At 37.8% G+C, this 23,242-nt stretch overlaps 1 protein-coding gene across 10 annotated transcripts in view; it reads right to left on the bottom strand.

Moving 5' to 3' along the window:
* Nucleotides 1-23,242, bottom strand: part of ZNRF2 (zinc and ring finger 2) — a 141,504-nt gene that overhangs the window by 82,357 nt on the left and 35,905 nt on the right. For all 10 annotated transcript variants that reach the window (XR_006197621.1, XR_006197619.1, XR_006197616.1 and 7 more), the window contains exon 2: nucleotides 6,294-6,389. Coding sequence is in view for 1 of the 10 variants with exons in the window: in XM_042921343.1 (XP_042777277.1) it covers nucleotides 6,294-6,389 (96 nt within the window). In the remaining 9 variants the exon portion in view is untranslated. The remainder of the gene's footprint in view (nucleotides 1-6,293; nucleotides 6,390-23,242) is intronic.

Here is a 23,242-nt window from a genome sequence, read left to right as displayed (position 1 = left end):
ACAAATTTGTGGGGGTTCCACTGTGACTAGGTCTCCCTGGAGTTTTAAACTCTCAACTTGCCTGCACTGAGCCCCAGCAATTCATCAATTACAGTTCAGGCTGACCCTGACACTGGTTCCTGCAATGGTTCCCACTACTGAGTCTCTGCTGCAATAAACCAAAACCAGAGAGTGCCGGTATTTGCCTGTCTCAGCAATCACAGGGGCTGGCGATTTGCCTTGCGTCCTTCCATCTCTTATGAATCAAGAAGTCAGTGATTTTTCAGTCTGTTCAGCTTATTACTTCTTGTCAGGATGGAGTGACCACTTCTGAATTTCTTACGTGTTGAACTAGAAACCAGAAGTCAATTCCATTTCTTTTTCTGAGATTATTTTACGTATGGTAGATGCTCTTGTTCCAGGCTCCAAGCCATGTACCTCTCTGTTTTCCATCACTCTTTACACTCTGCTTAATTTCCTCAGATCCACCTTATGCCTCACTAGTTCTCCTTGCAGCTCTAATGTGCTAGTTAATCTATTTGTTGAGATGTTAATTTCAGTGACTAAAGTCTAAAGAGTTCAATTTCTGTCTTATTCATGATATCTTATTATTATTTTTTACTTATTTCCTATTCATCCTTTTATGATTGTAATGATTTGAAAAGAAATCAATCTATAGTTCTAAAGTTTTTTGGGGTGGTAATTCTGATCATATCTGCTCTTACTCCATGCATATTTAAAACAAAAAAATTTTTTTTAACATTCATTTTTTGAGAGACAGAGAGAGAGCACGAGCAGGGGAGAGGCAGAGAGAGAGGGAGACACAGAATCCGAAGCAGGCTCCAGGCTCTGAGCTGTCAGCACAGAGCCCGACGTGGGGTTTAAACTCGTGAACTTGCAAGAACATGACCTGAGCCAAAGTCGGATGCTTAACCAACTGAGCCACCCAGGCATCCCTAAAATTTTTTAATCACAAGTTCACCTTTAATAGATGGTGACTACATTGTTCTATAGGAATCCTACATGGGTTTTAGAACAGTTTCGTTTTTGTTTTGCCAACCGCCTCTGGGATATCATCTACTTTGAAATTTTTATAACATAGTATAACGGATTTGACACTTTCTACTGCCTTTAATTTCACTGCATTGCAGGACAGTCAATTTATGGTACAAAAAAATAACTTTACTTCAATGCTGTCCCCTAATGTAGTATTTACAACTATTAGGAATCCAAGTTTAAGTTAAAACTCAACCACAGAACACTAACAAATAAAGAGAGATGTCAAATCACACATAACAGAAATTCCACAAAAGGAAAAGTTCACACAAAGACCATGATGACTACCTCTTATTTAAAATTCTGCGTTGTGGTTGGCATTTTTTTTTTTTACCTCAATAATAAGAGATATGCCATTTTCAGAAAGCATCTTGAATTCAGAAAGATTAAAATGGGGTGGGGGGGGGATCTTAAAACCAAGAAAATGTAGTATGTAAGGCCAAGAGCAAGTTTATAACTTAAGATGAGCACTACTACCACCTAGAAAGCCACAGTATCTACAAAAGAAGAAAGTATATTTCTTCTTACATGGGAAGCCAGGCCCTCAGGAGGCAGCTTGTCACCCTGGAATCAAAGTGCTGACAGCCTGGTGCAATCTATCTTCGACACCTGAGCGAGTCTGAGTTATACTCTCCCGCAGACCTCAAGGAAGGGGGAGCCTTTTTCTTCCCTTTCATTACAGAACAAGTTTCCTTCCAAGTGACTCCATCTTTCAAGTATGTTTACTTTAACAGAGTGATAGTCACATCTTACTCTGTCCACAGAGTCAGGTTTATATTCCTGATGGTTCTGAAAAGTTCTGCTTTGATACACTGCAGAAGTTTATTATTAAGTCTCAGAAGAAAAGAGTAACTTAACTCTTCAAGTTCCATCTCCTCCAGGTACACATGCACACACATTGTACCACTTACCAATAAAACAAAGATATCTTAAGCACAAACCTACTACCCTCAATTACAGGAGGCTAAAATAAAAACTGAAATTTATAGGACACAAAACATGCTATGATCTAGTGAACTTTAAAGACCAATAAAATCAAGACTCAGAATTTGCCAACAGTATTTATTTCATTTTTTGGTTTTGGTTCTAAAACACTTCAGAAGATGAGGATAAAGGAAATGAAGAGACTCTACTGGGGCGCCTGCGTAGCTCAGTCGGTTAAGCGGCCGACTCGATTTCGGCTCAGGTCATGATCTCACGGTTCCTGAGTTCGAGCCCAACATCAGGCTCTGCTCTCACAGTGCGGACCTGCTTTGGATCCTCTGTCTCCCTTTTTCTGCCCCTACCACGCCTACACTTTCTCTCTCTCAAAAATAAACATTAAAAAATTAAAAAAAAGAGAGAGACTCTACTATGCTCATAAAATCTGTATTGGGTTCACAGACTACATAACGAATTACTAGTTCCATAAACTAAACAATGAAGCACACAAATAAAGGGGAAAGTATATGAAATAGGCAGTGATGAGGGACAGAAGCAGAAAAACATTCACCTTTAGCCCAGAAGACGGACCTATAGACTAGATAGTTCTGATAAGGATCAAAGTGCTTACTGGCTGCTACATTCTTAAAGGGTCTCATGACTGCCTGTACAACTCACCAATAGTTAATATCAAGCTGAATTATAAGCACCAGAGAAATCTTGCAAAAGTGGTTTTACAAGTAGAAATTCAAGGAAAACATTTATGATCTAATACTTCCTGCATGTTCCCTCCCCCTGAAGACTAAGCATAGAACCACATAGAATCAGCTTCATACAGAAGTGCAGCTCTTTCTGCCCACAGGTCCTGTCCCTGTGCTACTTAAACAAACGTACTAAGGTGCACTGTAAAACGTCTCAAGAATTCTTTCTTAACCGGCACAGAACGCTCAATAATCACGCAACAGGCAGTCCTTGACTTAAGGGCAATCTATGTAGATTAATGCTGATTGTGGCATTATGAATTTTTTTTTTCCATCCTGCCAAAACACCACCTGCAATACATAACCACTCACATCATTCTGAATCATTCTCTGCCAGACTGCCTTGGGCCTCCTACCTGAACCTCTGCTGAGACAGCTGCTTAAACCGAGAGCTCCCACCTAGCCAATGTTCTTCTTCAGTTACCAGGACTTAGGTATTTGGATATAGTATTACAGATTAAAGGAAAAAAAAAAATTAAGAGAATCATTGTGAACTAGTCTGGAAACCAAACCAACATTTAGAATACCATCTCTGGGAGTATAAATCTGGAACTCCAAAACATCAGCTTATATTCAAATCTCAAATCTCTGAAAGTCATCCTAGAGTTTGACTATAAATATATCGAGCCTGAAAAACAAGCCCAACTAATCTCCTCGCTGTGCGTATCTATAGACAGTTAAATTAACATACGTTTAACAAATAAATTTCAAAATTTCAGATGTCACTACTCTAGGAAAGGCTGTAAAAGATATACATTAATAAGCACTATGCTGAATAAAACTCTCACTTGAGTATCAATGCAATTTGCAGGCCCCATCTCTCTGATGCCAGAATCAGTTGTTTAAGAATTCAAATATGAAGTGTTAAGAAGCCCAGGTGACTAAGAGGACCGATTCCCTTTCACGGATTCTCGGACTCATCCTGTTCTAAACTTCAGAGTAATCCTAAATGCCAAGTTTAGGTGTTAAAGAGGCCAATTTTCACAGAGTCATCACCTGTGATAGATGAGATTCAGGAGACTGAAGGGTAACAAAACATGCTAGGATAAAATAAGCCTCTCTGGCATAAGGATTAAGATGACTAAAAAACAACAGACACAGGAGAGACCCTAAACATAGTAAAAGTTATCTTTTTGTAAGGGAAATTTAAATTTATAAAGGAAATCTCCATTTGTAAGGGTGTCTACCTTTTAGCACCAGGAAGAAAAGGTTGACTCCAAATCATAAGGGAATATTACAAGAGAATCTTATCAATGGAGAAGGCACAGGACTTAAATATGCATAACAAACTACTAGTTTACCAGGATTTTCCTGGTAACCTTCCATAACTAGGAAGGAACCCTTCCTAACCCTAACCTTCCATAACTGAAGAGGGTGTTTAAACCCACATTCTAAACCAGGCTCATTTCTCCCAGGGTATCTCCCATACATACCAAGACTTAAGCATGCTACATTTTTGTTTGTTTTTCTCTTGTCTTTTACTAGAGGTCTCAGCCAAGAGATCAGACAGGTAGAAGGATTATTTTTTCCTTACCTACAGGGCTCTGCCCTCAAAACTGTAGCGGAAGAATTCCCACAGACTGTGATGGGGAGGCATATTATCAATCACCCATCACTCTCTAACCTAAATCAAAACTCCACCTTTTTTCACCACAGCTGGCCACTGTCCGATTTTAAAACTTCAAGAGCTATGTATAATTTTTAGAAGAAGCTGTTTTTGCTTTTTGTTTTGAATGTTTATTGACAGTTAATATGTATTTAACAATTTAAAACGTTTCAGATCTACCTACCGTGAAGCAGGCAGCGATTCTTAAAAGTATTTGCAACTTTATTTGCTTTTCACATTAAGTTACTGACTTCCGAACTGGAATACTGTCAAATATTTGAAACCTAAATCCTTGGTTTACAGTGTTCAATAATAAAAATTTAACTGAGTAAATTTTAAAGATCTAATTGGCTTTATTAATCAATTCATGAATTAGGCAGTATCCTCTCTAGCAAGTAGAGGGGAGCTCCAAAGGGCTGCAGGAAAGGAAAGGTTTCTAAGAGGTAAAAAGAGAGGGGGAAAAAAAGAAAATTATTAGAAAATAACCCATTGCCTAGGGGAACTGAAGGAGTGTATCAAATTTCCTAGTGCTGATCAGGAAATTCTCATGGTGACTGGTTAAAGGTTACATTTCTGGGGGGCTGAAATTGCAGTTAGATTAGGTATTAAGTCTTGGTTTATTGACTTGGTGCTTTAACCTAAGTGACACCATTATGTGCCTGTGGGTTCCTTTTTAACAACAGTGTGCCCAAGCAGAAGGTTACATCTTGGTTCTTGAAGACATCTTTAAGACACCAAATACATGATCTAGTAAAAAACTTTAATGACTTGAGCATAGTTAAATCGGGAAATTAAAAACTGCCAAATATCAACATTCATAGACCATACTGTACATACGTTACACAAAAAGTCAATGGACAGAATACTAAGGTTGTGTGCAAATACACACAAAGGAAATACATTTGTGCTTTCAAAATTGAAGGACAGACTCTTGACATTCAAGGGTATTTATTTCTAAGACACTGGTAATAAACATCATAATTTTGGAGGCTAATGATAAGATAATGGAGTACAAACGAGAAACAAGCCCAATCATTTCACCTCAAATTCTGAACCTGAATGAGAATTTTTTATTTTTTAAGTAACTGAATTTCAACTATATTATGCAAAGTAGCCCATTCAATTTCACAATGCAGAAAGGTCTAAATATAATCAACAGGTACATTTACTATTCAAAGGAATTGCTACAATCTCCTTTTACTTATTCATTGGAAAATAAATGGGAAAAAGAGTTCTATTGTCACTACAATAATAGTGTGGCTGAAGCCCTACCTTAGAGAGAGATTCCTAAATCAGTCTGCAAAAAAGCTAGTCAGGGTAACATGTTCATTTCAATTCTAAAGTCTACCCCCCAACCCCCAGCATTTTATAGTCTGACAAGAAACCTCAGATTCTTAACTAAGTGCTGCTGCATTGATTAACCTGTGGTTGATGCTGGGCTGTAGTGACCCACTTCTGTTTTATTCACGGCTGTATCCCAAGTTCCTAACACCACACCTCATACTCCCAAAGGTGCTCAAAAGACATTTGTTGAATGAAGTCAACCTTTCACAGTTCACTGGTATTCTTCCGACTCATTCTATTTCAAACCAAAATTACATTTGAAAAATTCCTGAAAATTTCTTGTAGGCATTTGAAGTTTGTCTACCTACGAAATTTTTTAAAAAGCTCTCACTCGTCCCTTATTTCATTCCATTTACTTAAAATTAGGAATGAACCGTGTGATCATTTTTTAAGTCTGTTTCAAAATGTACCAAGGCTACACTGAAAAATCTTCCCAGGATTTTGAAGGTCTTGGGATTGTGGTCAGGAAAGAGCAGTAAAGCCAGAGCACCAGACCTATAACTGAAACACTAGTTAGCTCCAGGGCTCATAGACCGTCATTCCTTCGCCTTTTATATTTTATCTGAAACATAAAAATCATAAAATCTAAGGTCATTCTAAAAAGCACTTCAAAGCACCGGACTTACCATTATAGGTTATTCTTGGCTTTGTTAAACACATCACAAGATGCAAATCCATTTCATCTGAAGGTACAAATTTTGAGCATACAGGGCACTTAAATCCTAAAAAGTAAAAGAAACCCATTTTACTTAATTATTCTGAATGTCCAATTCTGTTTTTTAATAAAGCAAAGAGTAAAAGCATTTCAAATTTCAGTATTACACGTATAGTAATATACTACTTAACTGCAAGTTCGTTTGGGAAAAGGGTCTGTAACTATAATATCTGACTTAAATCACTTTACAAAGACCATCCCATATCAAATAAAACAAGTACAAATGAAAAGAAGTAGGCTCACTACAAAACTCCCAAATCTTTTTCTAATGTATGGGTCCAATTTTTGTTTCTAATTTTTGTTTCTAATTTTTTTTTGTTTCTAATTTTTTCCTTTAACCTGGACTTAACATTTCGTGGAAATTACCTTTCCCAGCTTGGTAGAGCACAGTTTGAATCCCAAGGTTTTATTGCTAGATGGTACTTTAGAAACTATTCTACTGCATTGATCTTTTAAAAATTATTCTGATGAAGAAAGTCAAAAATCAGCAAAATCAGGTCTAGAACCTAAGACGCCCGTCTTCCAGTATCGTGATCTGTCACACTATGCTACTCAAGTCACAATGCAAACAGAAAAAAGCACCAAACAGGGCAGATTTCCCAGTCAATTTCGACACTTAAATATTAGCTTGTTTCCTACCATATTCAATCTATACTACTAAGTATTTGCTTAAAGTGGTCTATTAAAAATAAACTGGTATACCGAAGAGAGAGTATGTTATGTATTCAGTTCTATCCTGCTCCCTGACTTCCCAGGGGACTGTCCCATCTCTGGTTCCTCGCTGTCCCCCTGCTGCCCTACAGCTCCCTCCTCAACACCCCTACACTACTTGAGCAGCACTGGACACCTGATTGTAGACAGCCAATTAATACTTCAGGGCTAAGAACAACAAACCAGAAGTGGCACAAAAAGATGGTCTGGGCCAATCTGTTTTTCTTGGAAATATGACAAGACATGGCAAGAGAGTACACACTGGTCAGGTGTAAAGAGCTGAAGCAGAAAGGTCACATGTAGGTAAAAGAGAGCCCAGTGGCTCATGTGTAAGCTGAGCTTACAAGAGAATAGCAACTATCAGCCAGCGAAGGACAATGGTTTGCATGGAGATCCCAGAGCAGATGTGTAGAGAGGAGAAGTGCAGTGAGAGACCAAAGCTAATAAGAAGGGGAGTGACAGAAACCAATCCCTAAGGTAAGGCTGCCTCAGAGTCTGACAGCTCTGTACTTCTGGCACATGTGTGTTCTTAGAGGCACTCTCCTCCCTTCATCGTGACTCAAAACTTACTGTGACCAAATGTGTCAGACTAGACTCATACCTCATGCACAATTTTGTACAAATTAGGAAAAGGTTTTGGCATGGGTACTTAATCCAGGTATTCAACTTCCTAAATGAAATAAATGCTACTGAACACATTTTTCACATTGCATTCAATGTATTTTCAAAGAACATACATTTTTTTCTTTTAGTAAAATGCACTTAATACAATGTGAAAAAAAGTATATAAATGTATGTTTACTGCCCCTTCTTGAAAACCACCAAAATGAAAAAGAAAGAGGAAAGAAATCCGTCTAAAATGAAACTGCAGGAGCACCTTGATGGCTCAGTCGTTTAAGCATCTGGCTCTTGATTTCGGTTCAGGTCATGATTTCACAGTCAAGAGATCGAGCTCCACATCAGGGGTGGAGTCCGCTTAAGATTCTCTTCCCCTCTGGCCCCGCCCCGCTCCCACTAATAAGTAAATAAGAAATTGCAAAATAGCTATAACCCCCAAATACAGAATATACCAATACAAGGAAACTTAGATCAAATGGGGAGAAGACAGAGACTCTCAAGTAGCATTCATATATTTCCAGGACCAACTATCTTTCACTTGGAACTGTAAAAACTTTCTTCCCTTGAGGTTTTCAACAGGACATACAAGAGGGCAAGAGGCCAGTTTTTTTAACTACTGATCAGAAATCACCTGAGTATTGGCACATAAACTCTGAATTATCAAAGTACAATACTGTGAACTACTGAGAGCCATCCAACTGCCCACAAAGTAGAGCCCAAGGAGAGAAAACTCTATGTACAAAGAACCACCTGGATTTCTAATTAAATACTATAAATTCATATGTTTCTTTCTCTTCCCCTCTAAAATCTGCTAAATAGATTTCAGTAGAACCTATAAGAGAATGAGAATAAGATAAAGACCTTGAAAGGAGACAGCCAATGAGAAAACAGACACGCTAAGAGTCTGCAGAAGTCAATTCTCACTATCTAGTTCTCAAAAGACTGCAAAATCGATACATCCAAATGACTTCCCAAGACAATGGGGAGGCATGAGGATAAAATCTAGACTGGTTCAAAGACTAGGGAAAAAAAAAAAAATTCCCTAGGTCTCCAAACCATGACATACAGCAGCTGTAAGAAACTACAATTCCCCAACTACAGCAGGACAAAGAAGGCTAACTAACTTCTAGAATAAAAAACCCAAAATAGAATGACTTGAGCAATGGGAAGGAAAGAAAACAGAGGAATAAAGACCTATGTACCAAAAAGGGCCCCTCTGCAATTTCCTTTACTCCATCTTTACCAAGAACTTGGTAGATTCTTCCCTTTTTAAAAAAAAAATTTTAATAAAAATTTTTTAACATTTTATTTATTTTTGAGGCAGAGAGACAGAGAGCGAGTGGGGGAGGGACAGAGACAGGGAGACACAGAATCCAAAGCAGGCTCCAGGCTCTGAGCTGTCAGCACAGAGTCTGACACACACCCGAACTCACAAACTGTGAGATCGCGACCTGAGCCGAAGTCAGACGCCTAACCTACTGAGCCACCCGGCTGCCTGCCCTGGTAGATTCTTCTCTTAAATCAAAAGGTCCCGCAGGATGAAACATCAAGACCCTTGTCTGTTGATAAGCCCTAGCCTTATACATAAAGCTTCTAATCAGCTTTTCAGGGCCTCTCTCAAACATAATTCAATGAAAGAAAATATTTAGCATGACTGAAAAACAATACGCAGAAGCAAATTCAAAATTCAAAAATATTTACAACATGTATCATAAAAAAAAATACCCTTAATATATAAAGAACTCTTAAAATTTGTGGAAAACCAAGTATCAGTTAGAAAACTGGGCAAAAGTTTTAAACCAGTATTTCACCAAAAAGGTATTTTCAACTGACCTTTCTTTAAACAAATGAAAAACTGGGGCACCTGGGTGGCTCAGTTGATTAAGCGTCTGACTTCAGCTCAGGTCATTGATCTCAAGGTTCGTGGGTTCAAGCCCTGCATGGGGCTCTGTGTGCTGACAGCTCAGATCCTGGAGCCTGCTTTGGATTCGGTGTCTCCCTCTTGCTCTGCCCCTCCCCTGCTCCTCTCTCTCTCTCTCTCTCTCAAAAATAAACATTAAAAAAATTTTTTGAATAAATGAAAAACTGCACAGTGTCAGAATAAAAGAAATATCCCCTCCTTTCTTAAGTTTATTTATTTTGAGAGAGAGTGAGTGAGCACAGGCAAAGGAGGGGCAGAGAGAGAGGGTAAGAGAGAGAGAATCCCAAGCAGGCTCTGCATTCTCAGCACAGAGCCCAAACCCACACATCAGAGACCATGACCTGAGCCAAAACCAAGAGTGGATGCTTAACTGACTGAGCCACCCAGGCGCCCCAAGAAGCACTTTTCTCTTAAGTTCTTTTTCTTTATTCTCAATTTAGTGGGCTTTAGGAAGGAAAAGTAACACCTGTGTTCAATTCACTTTATTTAACTAAAAATCCAGGTCAGTTCTTTGTATATAACTGTTCTCTCTCCTTAGGCTTTACTTTATCTCTACATTTAAGAGATCACTGCTTACCCGAAATTGGCAAAAACTCAAAAGCTTGACAACACACTGTTGGTGAGGCTGTGTGGAAACAAGCACTTTCATACATTGCTAGTAGGAGTGCAAATTTATACAACCTCTACAGAGAGCAATCTGGCAATATGTAAATCAACTACATATGTATTTATCTTCTGGTCCAGCAATCCCATTTCTAAGATCTTACCCTGAAGGTATGTCCCCAAAATACAAAAAAAAAAATAAGTGCACACATAGAGGATTCTGGGAAGACAGCCGAGTAGGAAGCACTGGCAGAATCAGCCTCCCCACCTAAATGCTTGCATCTGTCTGAGGGAACTATTTTGGAACTCTGGAGACTACTGAAAGCTTGCAACTTCCAGGGGAAAAACCTGGACAGTACATTGTGGTTATTTTCAGCTCTTAGCACAGTAGCAGCCACCCTTCCCAGCCCAGCCCAGCCCAGCCCAGCCCAGCCCAGCTACATGGCAGGCAGCAGTGCACTTGTTCTTGGAGCAGCTTACACACACCCTGCAGGAACTCAGGGTGGACATAAAGGACTCTATCCTCCAAAAACTGGAACTCTGCACTCTGATTGCTGCTTCTGATTCAGGAGATACAGACAAAGAGAAGGGTATCATTGTTTTGGACCTTCCCCATTTTAAGCCCCTCCCATTCTGGCTCAAGAAACTTCAAGGGGATTTAAAGGACCTACACCCCTTTCTCCCCCTTTATTTTTCTCTTTTTCGGAGCCAGACATTAAATATTAGGACATTCAAAAACAACTATATACACAGGGGAAATTAGAAAGGGACTGTACATGCCCAGGGCAGGTCTCAGAGAAGACCTTAAGTTTATATCTCAGGCTGATGATCCTCAGAGACAGGCTATAACACTCCCCAAAAAACAATAATACAAAATAGCAGACACTGGGAAGAGGGGGGAAATCTGATTTCCAGAGTTACCACATTATTAGATTCAAATATCCAGTTTTCAACAACAAAAAACCACAAAGCATACCAAAAACAAGAAAACAGAAAAGCATGGCTCCTTTAGAGGAAAAAAAAAATAAATAAAACAAATTGTCCCTGAAAAAGATCTGATGACAGATATACTAGGCAAAGATTTTTAAATGCCTATCTCTTAAAGATGCTCAAAGAACTAAAGGAGGATGTAAAGAAGGTCAAGAAAATATGATCAAAATATGAATAAAAAGGAAATATCAATATGTAGAAAACCTAAATAGAAACTACAAAGAAATTCTGGAGCTGAAAAGTATAATAACTGAAATTAAAAATTCACCAGAGGAATTCAAAGGCAGATTTGAGCAGGAAGAAATAATCAGTGAACCTGAAGATAGGACAACGGAAATTATCATGTCTGAGGAACAGAAAGAAAAAAAAGGACTGAAAACAAGTGAACAGAGCTTAAGGGGCCTGTGGGATACCAACAAGCAGACCAACATATGGATTGTGGGAGTCCCAGAAGGAGAAGAGAGTAAGGGGGGGAGAATATTTGAAGAAATAATGGCTGAAAACTTCATAAGTTTGATGGGTGAATGAATATAAACATGGATACAAATATCTAAGAAGCTCAACAATCTCTTTGTAAGATGAACTCAAAGACATCCATACCTGGATACACTATAATCAAACTTTGAAAAGACAAAGAGAATTTTGAACACAGCAAAATAAAGGTGATCATCATATTAAGGGATTCTAAGATTATAAACAGATTTCTCATGGGAAATTTTGGGGTCCGGAGGCAGTGGGCTGATGAAAAAAAAATGTCAACTAAGAATCCTATATCCAGCAAAATTCCTTCAGTAGTAAGGGAGAAATTATAAAATTCCCAGATAAGCAAAAGCTGAGGAAGTTCATTACCACTAGACCTGTCCTAGAAGAAATGGGAGTCCTACAAAGTAACATGAAAGAACACCAGACAGTAACTCAGAGCCATAAGGAGAAATAAAGCTCTCAGTAAAGGTATTTAGGTCAAGGGGAACTGTTTTCGAGGAACTGTACCTGAGAAGTATTATCCATATCTGGACCTGACTCAGATAACAAGATCCTGGACTTCAAATTGATGCTTTAATGGGATAAGACTGTGTGAGTACTGGAAAGAAAGCGAATACATTTTACATACGGAAGAAATGTGAACTGTGATGGCTAGAAGGTGACTCTGGTATTTAGTCTCCAAAGATAGTTGCTTTCAATTTCATGCATCCTAAGATAAAAAACCTAATTCTCCTTTCCTTAAATCTGGGCCAGCCTTAATGAGTTAGTCAATCAAGAGAATCCGGAAGTGATGTTCTGGGATTTCTCAGATAAATCTTGAAAAGCCTCACAGCTCCCATTTGGACCTCTTAGAATGCTCACTTTTGGGATATTCCCTTTCAGAGACCACTTGACATGCTCTAGGAAGTTCCAATCACAGAGAAAGGTCATAGATAGGCATTTCAGCTGACAGCCTGAGCTGAAACCAGCATCAATTTCCAGGTACAGTGAGTGAGCTACCTTTGATGTTAAGTTACTTTGAACTTTCAGATGACTCTAGCCCCAACTTCCATCGCAACTGCCTGAGAGACTCCGAGTGAGAGCCCCACCAACTGATTCCATTCTACTCCTAGAACTTCAAGAGATAATAAACGTATGTTTTAATTAAAACACACACACACACACACACACACACACACACACACACACACACAGTAATTTACTATGACACTCTTTGGAATAGCACAATACTGTAAACATAAGAGACATAATGAAGAAACCATTAGGTATCTACACAATGGAATACTACGCAGTATAAAAAAGAAATGAGAAAAGTCTCTATGAATGGACACAGAGAGATATCAAGGCTATATTAAGTGAAAAAAGCAATGTGAAAAAAGACTGCATGTTATGCAAACTACTGTGTATCAAAAAAGGGTAAATAAGAATACATGTACACATATGTACCTGCAAACAGAAAAACAAGGAACTTCAAACTAAGGTTTACATACATGTTGCCTTTAGGTAGTGAAATGTGGTGGAAAAAAGGGAAAAAGGTACTCCTGAGTATACCTTTTAATAAAGTTCTTGACTTCTGAAAAATGTTAATGATATACATATTCAAAAATAAATGATTAGGGGAAAATCCCTACTAAAATTAAATATAAACGGAAACGAATGTAACTGTACATCAGATACAAAGAAAATATATACATGCATGTGCACATATATACACACACACAAACACACACACACAGAGTTCAGTCCACTAAAAGGATGTAGAAGCAAGGATACCTCTCAAAAAGCAGATTCAGCCTTCAGATTTTACGTTTCTTAATATCACTCCCCATCAAGCCCTGAAGGAGCTTCTCCTGGTCAGATTTGGACAATCTGACAAGCCAAATGGATAATGACTTAATAGATAATATTTTGTATTTAAAAAGAATGCAGAAGTATATATAATTATACATTCTGAAAATATCAATCTAAAATCACTTAATTAACAAAGATAAAAAGATACTTCTAAGATGGAGAAACTACCTGCCATCAGCTTCCATGTTCAAACTTAGGATCAGCAACAAAAGGGCAAACTGACAACTGTGCTCCCTGATATGACTCACCAAAGACACAATACTTCTATATGTTTCCACCAAATATAGTTAGATCTTCATTACGAGGAAACTTTTTAAAAAGTCTCCAACATAGAAGATGTACACCAAATAAACAGAATAGCAGAAGTATGGTAACACTGACACAAGAAAGAGAAGAAAACATTAGCACTGCCAAACCCCAAAAATCTCCTAAGATTTCTATTTACTTCTGTTTCTGTAGATTTATTTGATTCCGTTTTCTTTAGTTTTGGTGTCCATCTTATATGTTGGAAGTTTTTTCCAAAATTCCTCAACTTTCCCAATAATTTAAGATGATGTTGCATCCACAAGACAAGAGACTATAAACTAGGAACAGAGAAGCAAACAAAAACTCTTGAAATAAACTTTTGATGAAATTAAGAATTCAAATAGATGGAATATTAACTTGAGGTAATAATGATGTCAAAGGATAATAACAACGAATATTTACTATGTACTAAGAAATTACTAAACACTTTGGCTAAATTAATTCATTTATTCCCACATCCTTGAGTTAGGTACTAATATAAACCCTATTTTACACATGAAAAACAAAAAGGGTAAGTGACTTACATAAGATCACACAGCTAAAAACTGGCAATGCCAGAAATCAAACCAAGCTTCTGGCTTAAAAGCCTAACTTAACCATCACTCTACACATCTTTTTTTAATCTTGCAGGAAGTAGAACCAAAAGTCAAATAGGGGAATAAGTAATAAAACCAGAAGATCAATCCAAGTGGTCTTAACATCCAATCAACTAGAAACAGACTTGAGAAAAGAGGAAGGAACTACCACAGACATAATTTCCCAAACTGAAGTTCATGACTATGCAGACTGAAAGAATGCACCCATGTAACAAATGAAAATAAATAGCCATATCAAAGTACGGTACTGTGAAATAACAGAGCCTTAGGGTTAAAGAACAGAAGTCTAAAAGTTTTCAAAAAGAAAAAAGATCAATGAAAAACATCTAGAACAGTTTCCCAGACTTTTAACTTTTTTTTTTTTTTGTCTTTCATGATATTAATAGTTTAAGAGTCTAGTTCAACTGCTTTGTAGAATCAGAATGGCACTGGTCTTCTTAATAGCAACACTTAGAAGAAGATAAGTGAATAACTCCAAAATTCTGAAAATTATTTCACCTAGACTATATACCCAAGCTATTACATATTCACACTGGACTGATCAATACATTTCATTAAAGCACAGGCAAAGTATCAAAAACATTCCTGCCTATGCACCTGGAGAAGTATCTTGAACACCTGGCACACTAAAACAAAGGAGCAAACAGGGTGTCTGGGTGGCTCAGTCAGTTAAGTGTTCAACTTCAGCTCACGTCATGATCTCATGGTTCGTTGAGTTCCACATCGGGCTGTGTGCTGACAGCTCAGAGCCTGGAGCCTGCTTTGGTTTCTGTGTCTCCCTCTCTCTCTGCCCCTCCCCAGCTTGCACTGTCTCTCTCTCTCCCCCTCAAAAATAAATAAACATTTAAAAAAATTGTTTTAATTAAAACAAAGGAGCAAATAGAAAAGAAAAAAAGAGAGAGAGAGACACTGAGATAGAGGAAATAAGATCTCTCATAGGAGAGAGGTGTAAGGACATCCTTGGATAATTGTGGTCTAGAAGGTATTTGGTTTAGACCAAAGAGGAAGTAGAGGATCCAAGGAGGAGAGGAAAAGGGTAGAGGGTAGAAAGTGGTAGGGAATGAACAGATAAGGTTTCTTGATGTGTTTTATCAGGTGGAAAACAGTATTAGGTTCTGACAGTTTTACAATTCTTTTGCAAGTTTGGGAAGAAGAGGAACTTAGAAAATGAGGTAAGCAAACAGACAAGGCAATTTTTAACTACGAGACAAATACACAACAAGAAATGCAATCCAGAGTCATAAACAAGGAGTATGAAATTAAGCAGATCATCATTTAGAAAGATGTTCAAAGGTCGACGGATCGGGGCACCTGGATGGACTCTTGATTTCAGCTCAGATCATGACCTCCCGGTTAGTGAATTCAAACCCTGCGTTGGACTCTGCGTTGACAGTGCGGAACCTGCCTGGGATTCTCTACCCGCCTCGCTTGCTCTCTCTCTCTCTCTCAAAAATAAACAAACATTAAAAAAAAAAAAAAAAAAGGTAGATGGAGAGGCACCTGGGTTAATCATCCGACTTTGGCTCAGGTCATGATCTCACGCACAGCTCATGAGTTCAAGCCTTGCATAGGGCTCTGTGCTGACAGCTCAAAGTCTAGAGCCTGCTTCACATTCTGTCTCCGTATCTCTGCCCCTCCCCTACTCGCGATCTCTCTCAAATACAAAAAAAATTTAAAAACTTTTTTTTGCATAGGGGATGAATCAATGGAATCTACTGAAATTATAGCATTATACGTTAACTTGGATGTAAATTAAAAAATAAAGTTTTTTAAAAAGGTATATGGATAAAAATTAACACACATAATATATATAAATCCTAATCTCCCACAATAAGCAGTTAATAGCATCTAAAAAAATTAAATAAGCATATTACTTATAAATATGGAATTAAATGTTATAAGTGACAGCTATAAGTACTGAAAGTTGTCTCAGGAAAATAAAAACTAGTAGTTGGGGCAGAAGCATAAGATTGTTATTAGAAGACTAGAAGTTCTTTTTTCAAAATATATACATATATTATCTTGATTTAATTTTAATTTTTAATTTAATTAAAAACTATTTTGAAGGAAGAAGTGTCTAGAGCATAGGACACATTAGCCTAGTGGGAAAGTATTCTGCAAGAATGTATCTCAGCCAAAGATGCTGCCTTCCCTAAATCACCTTCTCTGCCCTTTCCCCACATTGCTTTTCACTTTTACAGCAGTTCCAACTTGAAGTGACTTCATTCTCTGATGAATAATAATAAAGGATTCAATATGGGACCTAAAGAAGCATTGTAGGAATTCACCATATAAGGAAGACAAAAACCTGAAAAAGGCAGATGAATGAGACAATTTAAAAAATTAACTCAGGAAACAGCTGTCACGGTTCAGCAAATAAATTAAATATAACAATAAACCTGTAACAGAAATAAAAACCACGGAAGAACCAGAAAGAAACAAATAGCTAGTGACAACATCACTGACACAGAAAAGGAATTATGGAAAACAGTACAGAAATGATCTGAAAAAAGACAAATTCATGGAAAACAAAGGCTAACTGCTTTTCCCAAAAATAAGAATGGAATCAAAAGAACACATCAAAATTATCAACGACCGTAAAAAAAAAAAAAAAAAAAAAAAGAATCCTAATGACCAAACAGAAAATATAAGAGGTCTACGACAGAGGGGTGAGAGTGACAGAATTCTTACTGGTCTCAGAACTATCCACAGAATACACAGATATTATTGTGGACACAGTTTTGTGCATGCCTGGAGGGGGTGTCTTCAGAATACTTACAAGTATTCTGTCTTTTACAGAATACTTAAAAGTGGGACTCAAGACTCAGAACTCAAACAAGAGCTTAATAAAGAATCCAGGAATGGACAAGCTATGGTGTTTTACACACACACTCACACAAAGTACATACACTACATACAATATTTAATTGGAGAAATAAGTGAAAACAACTGTAGGAGCTATTGCTCTGGTACAGTATACAAATACTAGATATATCAACAATGTGAAAATGATACAACCACCAAAAACTGGGATGAGAATGGCACGATCATGTTTGTGTATAAAGAGGACAAGGGAGACTAATAATGGAAGAGAATGGACCGTAGAAATGAGCCTGATAACCCAGGTCTTTTAAAAAGCAAAGTACAGAGGTGCTGAAACACGAATATTATTATTCCCTTTTACCCTACACAACTCTTAGGTTGTCACCAAAGCCCTATTTAGGTATCATCCTTCTCCAGGAATCTTTCTCTAAATGCCCCATTGCAAGCAAAGGCTGATTTAATTTTTCCCTCTCCATTTCTTCTATGTTTTGATGATACTTCCGATACTAAAATGTCGCACACACATGGCACAGTAATTACTTATGTTTCTATATTCCTTATTATCTTAAATGGGCTAGTGAAAATACAGATTTAAAAAAATTTAATATTTTATTCTGAGAGAGCACAAGTGGGGAAGGGGCAGAGAGAGGGGGAGACAGAGGACCCAAAGCGGGCTCTGCACTGACAGCAGCGAGCCCGATGTGGGGCTGGAACTCAAGGACCACGAGATCATGACCTAAGCCAAAGTCAGATGCTCAACTGACTGAACCACCCAGGTGTCCCAAAAATACAGACTTTCAAGTCCAAACGACCTGGGTGCAAATCCAGTTCTACTACATGCAAACTACGTGACCCTGGGAATGGCACTTAAGGCCCTCCCCCAGATGCTGTCAATCTATTATTATCCCCACTGGTTGCCAATGTTCTCTACTCAAAGCTGGTACTCCAAGTTTTCCCAAAATTACAACTACTCCTCTACACTTAATTTAAATGACAAACATAATTTGGAAGAAAATGACCAATAAGCTTAAAACTTAGGTATATGCGCAATGAATATGATAAACAGAACAGATCAATAACAGAGACCTCCATCTGCTACACCGAACTCCCCAGGTAATGCAAAACAGTAGACTCCATTTCCTATCTTCAATAATGGAATTGAAGAAAATTAAGCAAAAGGACTCTCTTGGTTAAAACTGCTCACTTCAAGAGAACAGCAACCTAAAAGTGCAAAAAAATCAAAAGTGACACAATTCAGCTCTTCAGATTCCTAGCTATCAAGGTTTTTACCACTGTACACATACATACCCTGTTTTCTCCCAGACTGGGCTTTTCACATAATCGCTATTTGGTGTAGCCAGTTTAATCTTTCCTCCAACAGAATATACCCATTCACACCTCTGTGCCCTTGCTCTTAAACCAATATGTCTTGCTTTTCTCTCATCTTATTAAAAATCTACTTCTATCTGTTTAAGTAAGCTCAGATCAAGTATCACCATTGCAATGAAGCCTTTTAAGAGAACTCAAAACAATGATGTCCTTCTCTTACTACATTCTTTTTAGTGGTTAAGTCATTATATATAGATAGATAGATAGATAGATGTATCTATATAGATACATCTATATAGATACATCTATATAGATACATCTATATATGGATGTATATAGATATATATCTATAGATGATATAGATATAGATATATAGATGATAAATATATCTATATATATATATAGATATATATATCATCTACAACATTTCTTGTGTTTAGATTTTATCTCCCAAATTGAATTATTATCTGTGGGGACAGAAATTGTATATTCTTCTACATATTCTCTTCAACCACCCTACCCCAGCATCCAGGCTAGACCTATAGTTGACTCAATAAATATGGAAAAGCATTCATGAATGAACTGCATAGTTGGTCTTAGTGTTGCAAGAGTTGCGACAATTAAAGGCAGATGAGGGAATTCTAATTATTGGGAATTCTACCTGCGGTTTAAATAAAGTCCCAACCATTCCTTGCAGGAAAGAAAGGCATTTTTTAAAAATTCAGTTTTAAGCTGAAAGGTAAAGGTAAAATTGTTCTAAACATGCCAATAAAAACAAAGGTAAATAAATCAACTTCCATAAGCAAAGTTTTGTAGTATATATAACATGTGCCATAAAACAAAAGGTCTGGAGCATGAACTGAGGAGGAAGACATTTCATTTGTCAGTAGGACCTGTTCAGAGTTTGGCAAATACAGGATTATATACGTTATGAAAAATTTCCTCAGAGGGCGCCTGGGTGGCTTAGTCAGCTAAGCATCGGACTCTTCCTCTGGGCTCAGGTCATGATCTCACGGTTCCGGGGACGGAGCCCCGTGTCAGGCTCTGGCCTGACAGCGCAGAGCCTGCTTGGGAGTCTCTCCCTGCCCCTGTCCCTCCCCCAAGCACACATGCAGGCTCGCCTCCTCTCTTTAAAAGAAAAAACAAAACTCCTCAGAAAAGGTAAGCCAAGTAACCTAAATAACCAGCAGCAAGATGAACGGCAGGCTACCTGTTTTCTAATTACCATGATTGCCTGGTAAGTGAAACTTCTGCTGTATTTTGATTAAAGATGCTTGAGAAAGCCAAAAGGAAACACTTAAGTAAAACCTGCACTGTTTAATAATGACAGCTACAAAGGATGGGGCCAAAAGGAAGGGGCAAAAATCTAACAAAATAAAAGGGGCAGGATAGCAAATGTTTCCACAACACAATACGGAAGACCAACCTTGCTCAACAAGCCTATTTACCAGATTAAATGTTTAAATATCGAATTCTATGAATCATCAAAAACAAGCCTTGATGAACCTACAAAACATCAGTATACATCAATTTGCAAAATAAACATTCTTGAAAAGCTTCACTTATATCAGGACCATATTTTAAGTCCATTAGGGAAAGTTGTTATTTTCTACTATCGACCCATTTGTGACAATTCTATCATTTTATTCTTTTTTCATATACTATATTTTTAAAAGAACTATTTCTGCTGAGAATGGAAAGAGAAAATGAATCAAACAATTTTAAGTGAAAATTAAGATCTAATTTCTTTTTTGTATCCCAAATCTATTAGTGTGCCTATTATATGAGACATAGTAGATATTCAAATATCAGAATGAGTGAAAAGCTTATCCAAAGATGTGTAATTTTTTAGTATTAAATCGCACACTGAAATGATTCATAAAATGTTCTACAAGAGTTCTTTATATATGCCTTGAAGATTTCTTTTCGCTCTTTTGGTTCCTGATTAAAAAAAACAAAAACAAAAAACAAACTTATGGGACTGGATATTTTCATATGCTTTACCCTGGGTGCACCTAACAACACCCTCAGTGTTGTTTAAAAACAGCTACTTCTCCATGTTCACTGTCATCACTCCCACACCACTTAGGACCCTAAGTGAACATCTACTCTCATCGTTTAGCGATAAGAAAACCCAGTGAAATGAAATTGTTTGCCGAAAGTCATAAAATGAGTACGGCCAGAAGTAGGCACGCCACTTGTCAACCAGACCTCTCTCATAGGCACTTACAACCAACTAAACTAACAATGTGCAAAATCTTATACATAAAACTGTTAAAACCACGAAACCCTTATAAGGGATCCATTTTGACCTTGTTTTTAAAGAGTGGTGATATTCCTTGTGAACACTGGCAAAATTCTACAACATGAATGGCTAGGATTAAGAACATACACTAGAAACCACAAGCAAATCAAAATCCATACTGGACATCTTGGCAAATGTTACTTCACATGTTCGGGAAACTATTCAGACACCCAAAGAGATGAAGTATTGGAGACTCAGTAATTTTCCTCCATCCAAGTGAAAAAAATTTTTGCATTGTTAAAGTCGTAAAATGCAAGCTTAACATGCATAATTGTTCATGTCCTTGGCATATTCAGAACCTTAAAAAAAAAAAAAAACAGCAAAGATGTCCACCTTTTGGCTTCTGTTTCCCATTTATTTTACTTTTTTCCATTATTTCATTATTCCTTTTATTTTTTTATACCCTACTAAGTAACTTCCCATCAACTTCTTGTCTCAACTCCACTCCCCAAAATACCCCATTGGCTTCATTTCTCATCCTGTATTTTGGCTTTTTTATTGTCTAGATTATCTTCAATACATACAACCTACAAATATGATCAATTATAAAAGATCTTAATGGTGGGCCACAACTGACAGAGAACACTTCTCTGTCACTGTAATTTCTGCGAGCACTACATTATACATAGAAAATAATTCTGATACTGAAATTCAAAGCTTAATTAGAAAATAAAGATCTTCAGCAACATGGGTATTTTCCCTTGGAAAACATTTTTATTTAAATCTGTTTTGCGGCCACTGGGTGGCTCTAATTGAGTATCCAACTCTTGCTCTCGGCTCAGGTCATCTCAGGGTTCTTGGGTTCAAGCCCTGCATCAGGCTCTGCACTGACATCATGGAGTCTGCTTGGGATTCTGTCTCTGCCTCTCTCTCTACCAGTCCCCTGCTCTCTCACAGTCTCTCTCAACATAAATAAATAAACTTTAAAAAACCAAAAAGAAAAAAAAATCTTTTTGAATGAATTAAGAAATTAACCCATCTAAGGGCAACTGGGGGGCTCAGTCATTTGAGCATCCGACTTTGGCTCAGGTCATGATCTCACAGTTCATGGGTTCGATCCCCACATCAGGCTCTGTGCTGACAGCTCGGAGCCTGGAGCCTCCTTTGGATTCTCCCTCTCTCTCTGCCCCTCCCCCAGCTGGTGCTTTGTCTCTCTCTCTCTCTCACTCTCAAAAATAAACAAACATTAAAAAAAAAAAGAAATTAACCCATCTTACACAAGAATACTAAATAGGATACGATGTGGTTGCTCTTATTAAACAGCTAGAAGGGGAACAGAAGCAGCAAACGATTATTCAGAATGGTTATTCAGAATGGTAGAAAAGTAAACTATGGTAGTATGAGGCAGGTCAGCTCTCATGGAAAACTAAGTAAATTCCACATGGCAACATAAACAAGGTGTCTTTAATTTATAATTAAATTATAAAAAGTACGTCAATAATTGTATAAGGACCTAGGCATCAGTGGCTTAACTAGTACAAATGAGTCCGGCAAAATTCAATATATTGAATATCTTCTGTCATCAATGAACCTCAAAATAACACACACCCTCACTGGGGTTGGAATCTACTGAAGCAGAGTATAGAACGACCAAAACACAAAGGGAGATAAGCAGTTTTTATCACTATTAGAAAAGGAGGAGGAGGCCTCAGTGCCAAGGGTAATTTAGTCTCTGCATTCTTGAGGCAGTTTTAGACACTTGACCACATATGTGTTTCAGTCCATTTCTATAACAAAATATCAGAGACTAGGTAGCTTATAAACAACAGAATTTATTTCTCACAGTTCCGGAGATCAGGGTGCCACACAACCACTGGATGAGGTCTTCCTGGTCACAGAATTCTCACTGTAACCTCACCAGACAAAAGGGGTTAGGGAGCTCTCTGGAGCCTCCTGTATAATGGCACCAATCCCATCCATGAGGGTTCCACCCTCAAGACCTAATCGCTTCCCAAAGGCGTCATCTCCTAAGGCCTTGGCCTTGGGCATTAGGTTTCCAACAGAAGACTCTGGGAGGAACACAAACATTAAAACCACAGCAGTATGCAAAGCACTACTGGAACAGAGCTTGACCTTGAACAGTAATCAGAGGCTATTTGCTTATTTTCATAAATAGGACAACGGCCTCTGCTCTGGAATTTTCTCTCAGCGGGAGGTGGGGGTGGGAGGCAGAGGATGGAGTACTGGTATGTGCTCTAGGAATTCACAGATGAAAAAGGCGCCTTGGAGCCACACAGCTTTCTATCCAGGACACAGTTCATGTGTATAATACCCACTAGCCTACGGGGTCATATGTAACGTACGAGCAATAGGTTAGTTCTGCC

The sequence above is a fragment of the Panthera leo genome, chromosome A2 (genome assembly GCF_018350215.1).
Source record: "Panthera leo isolate Ple1 chromosome A2, P.leo_Ple1_pat1.1, whole genome shotgun sequence".
NCBI lineage: Eukaryota > Metazoa > Chordata > Mammalia > Carnivora > Felidae > Panthera > Panthera leo.
The sequence above is the reverse complement of the archived record's forward strand: the minus strand, read 5'-3'. Positions and strand labels throughout refer to the sequence as shown.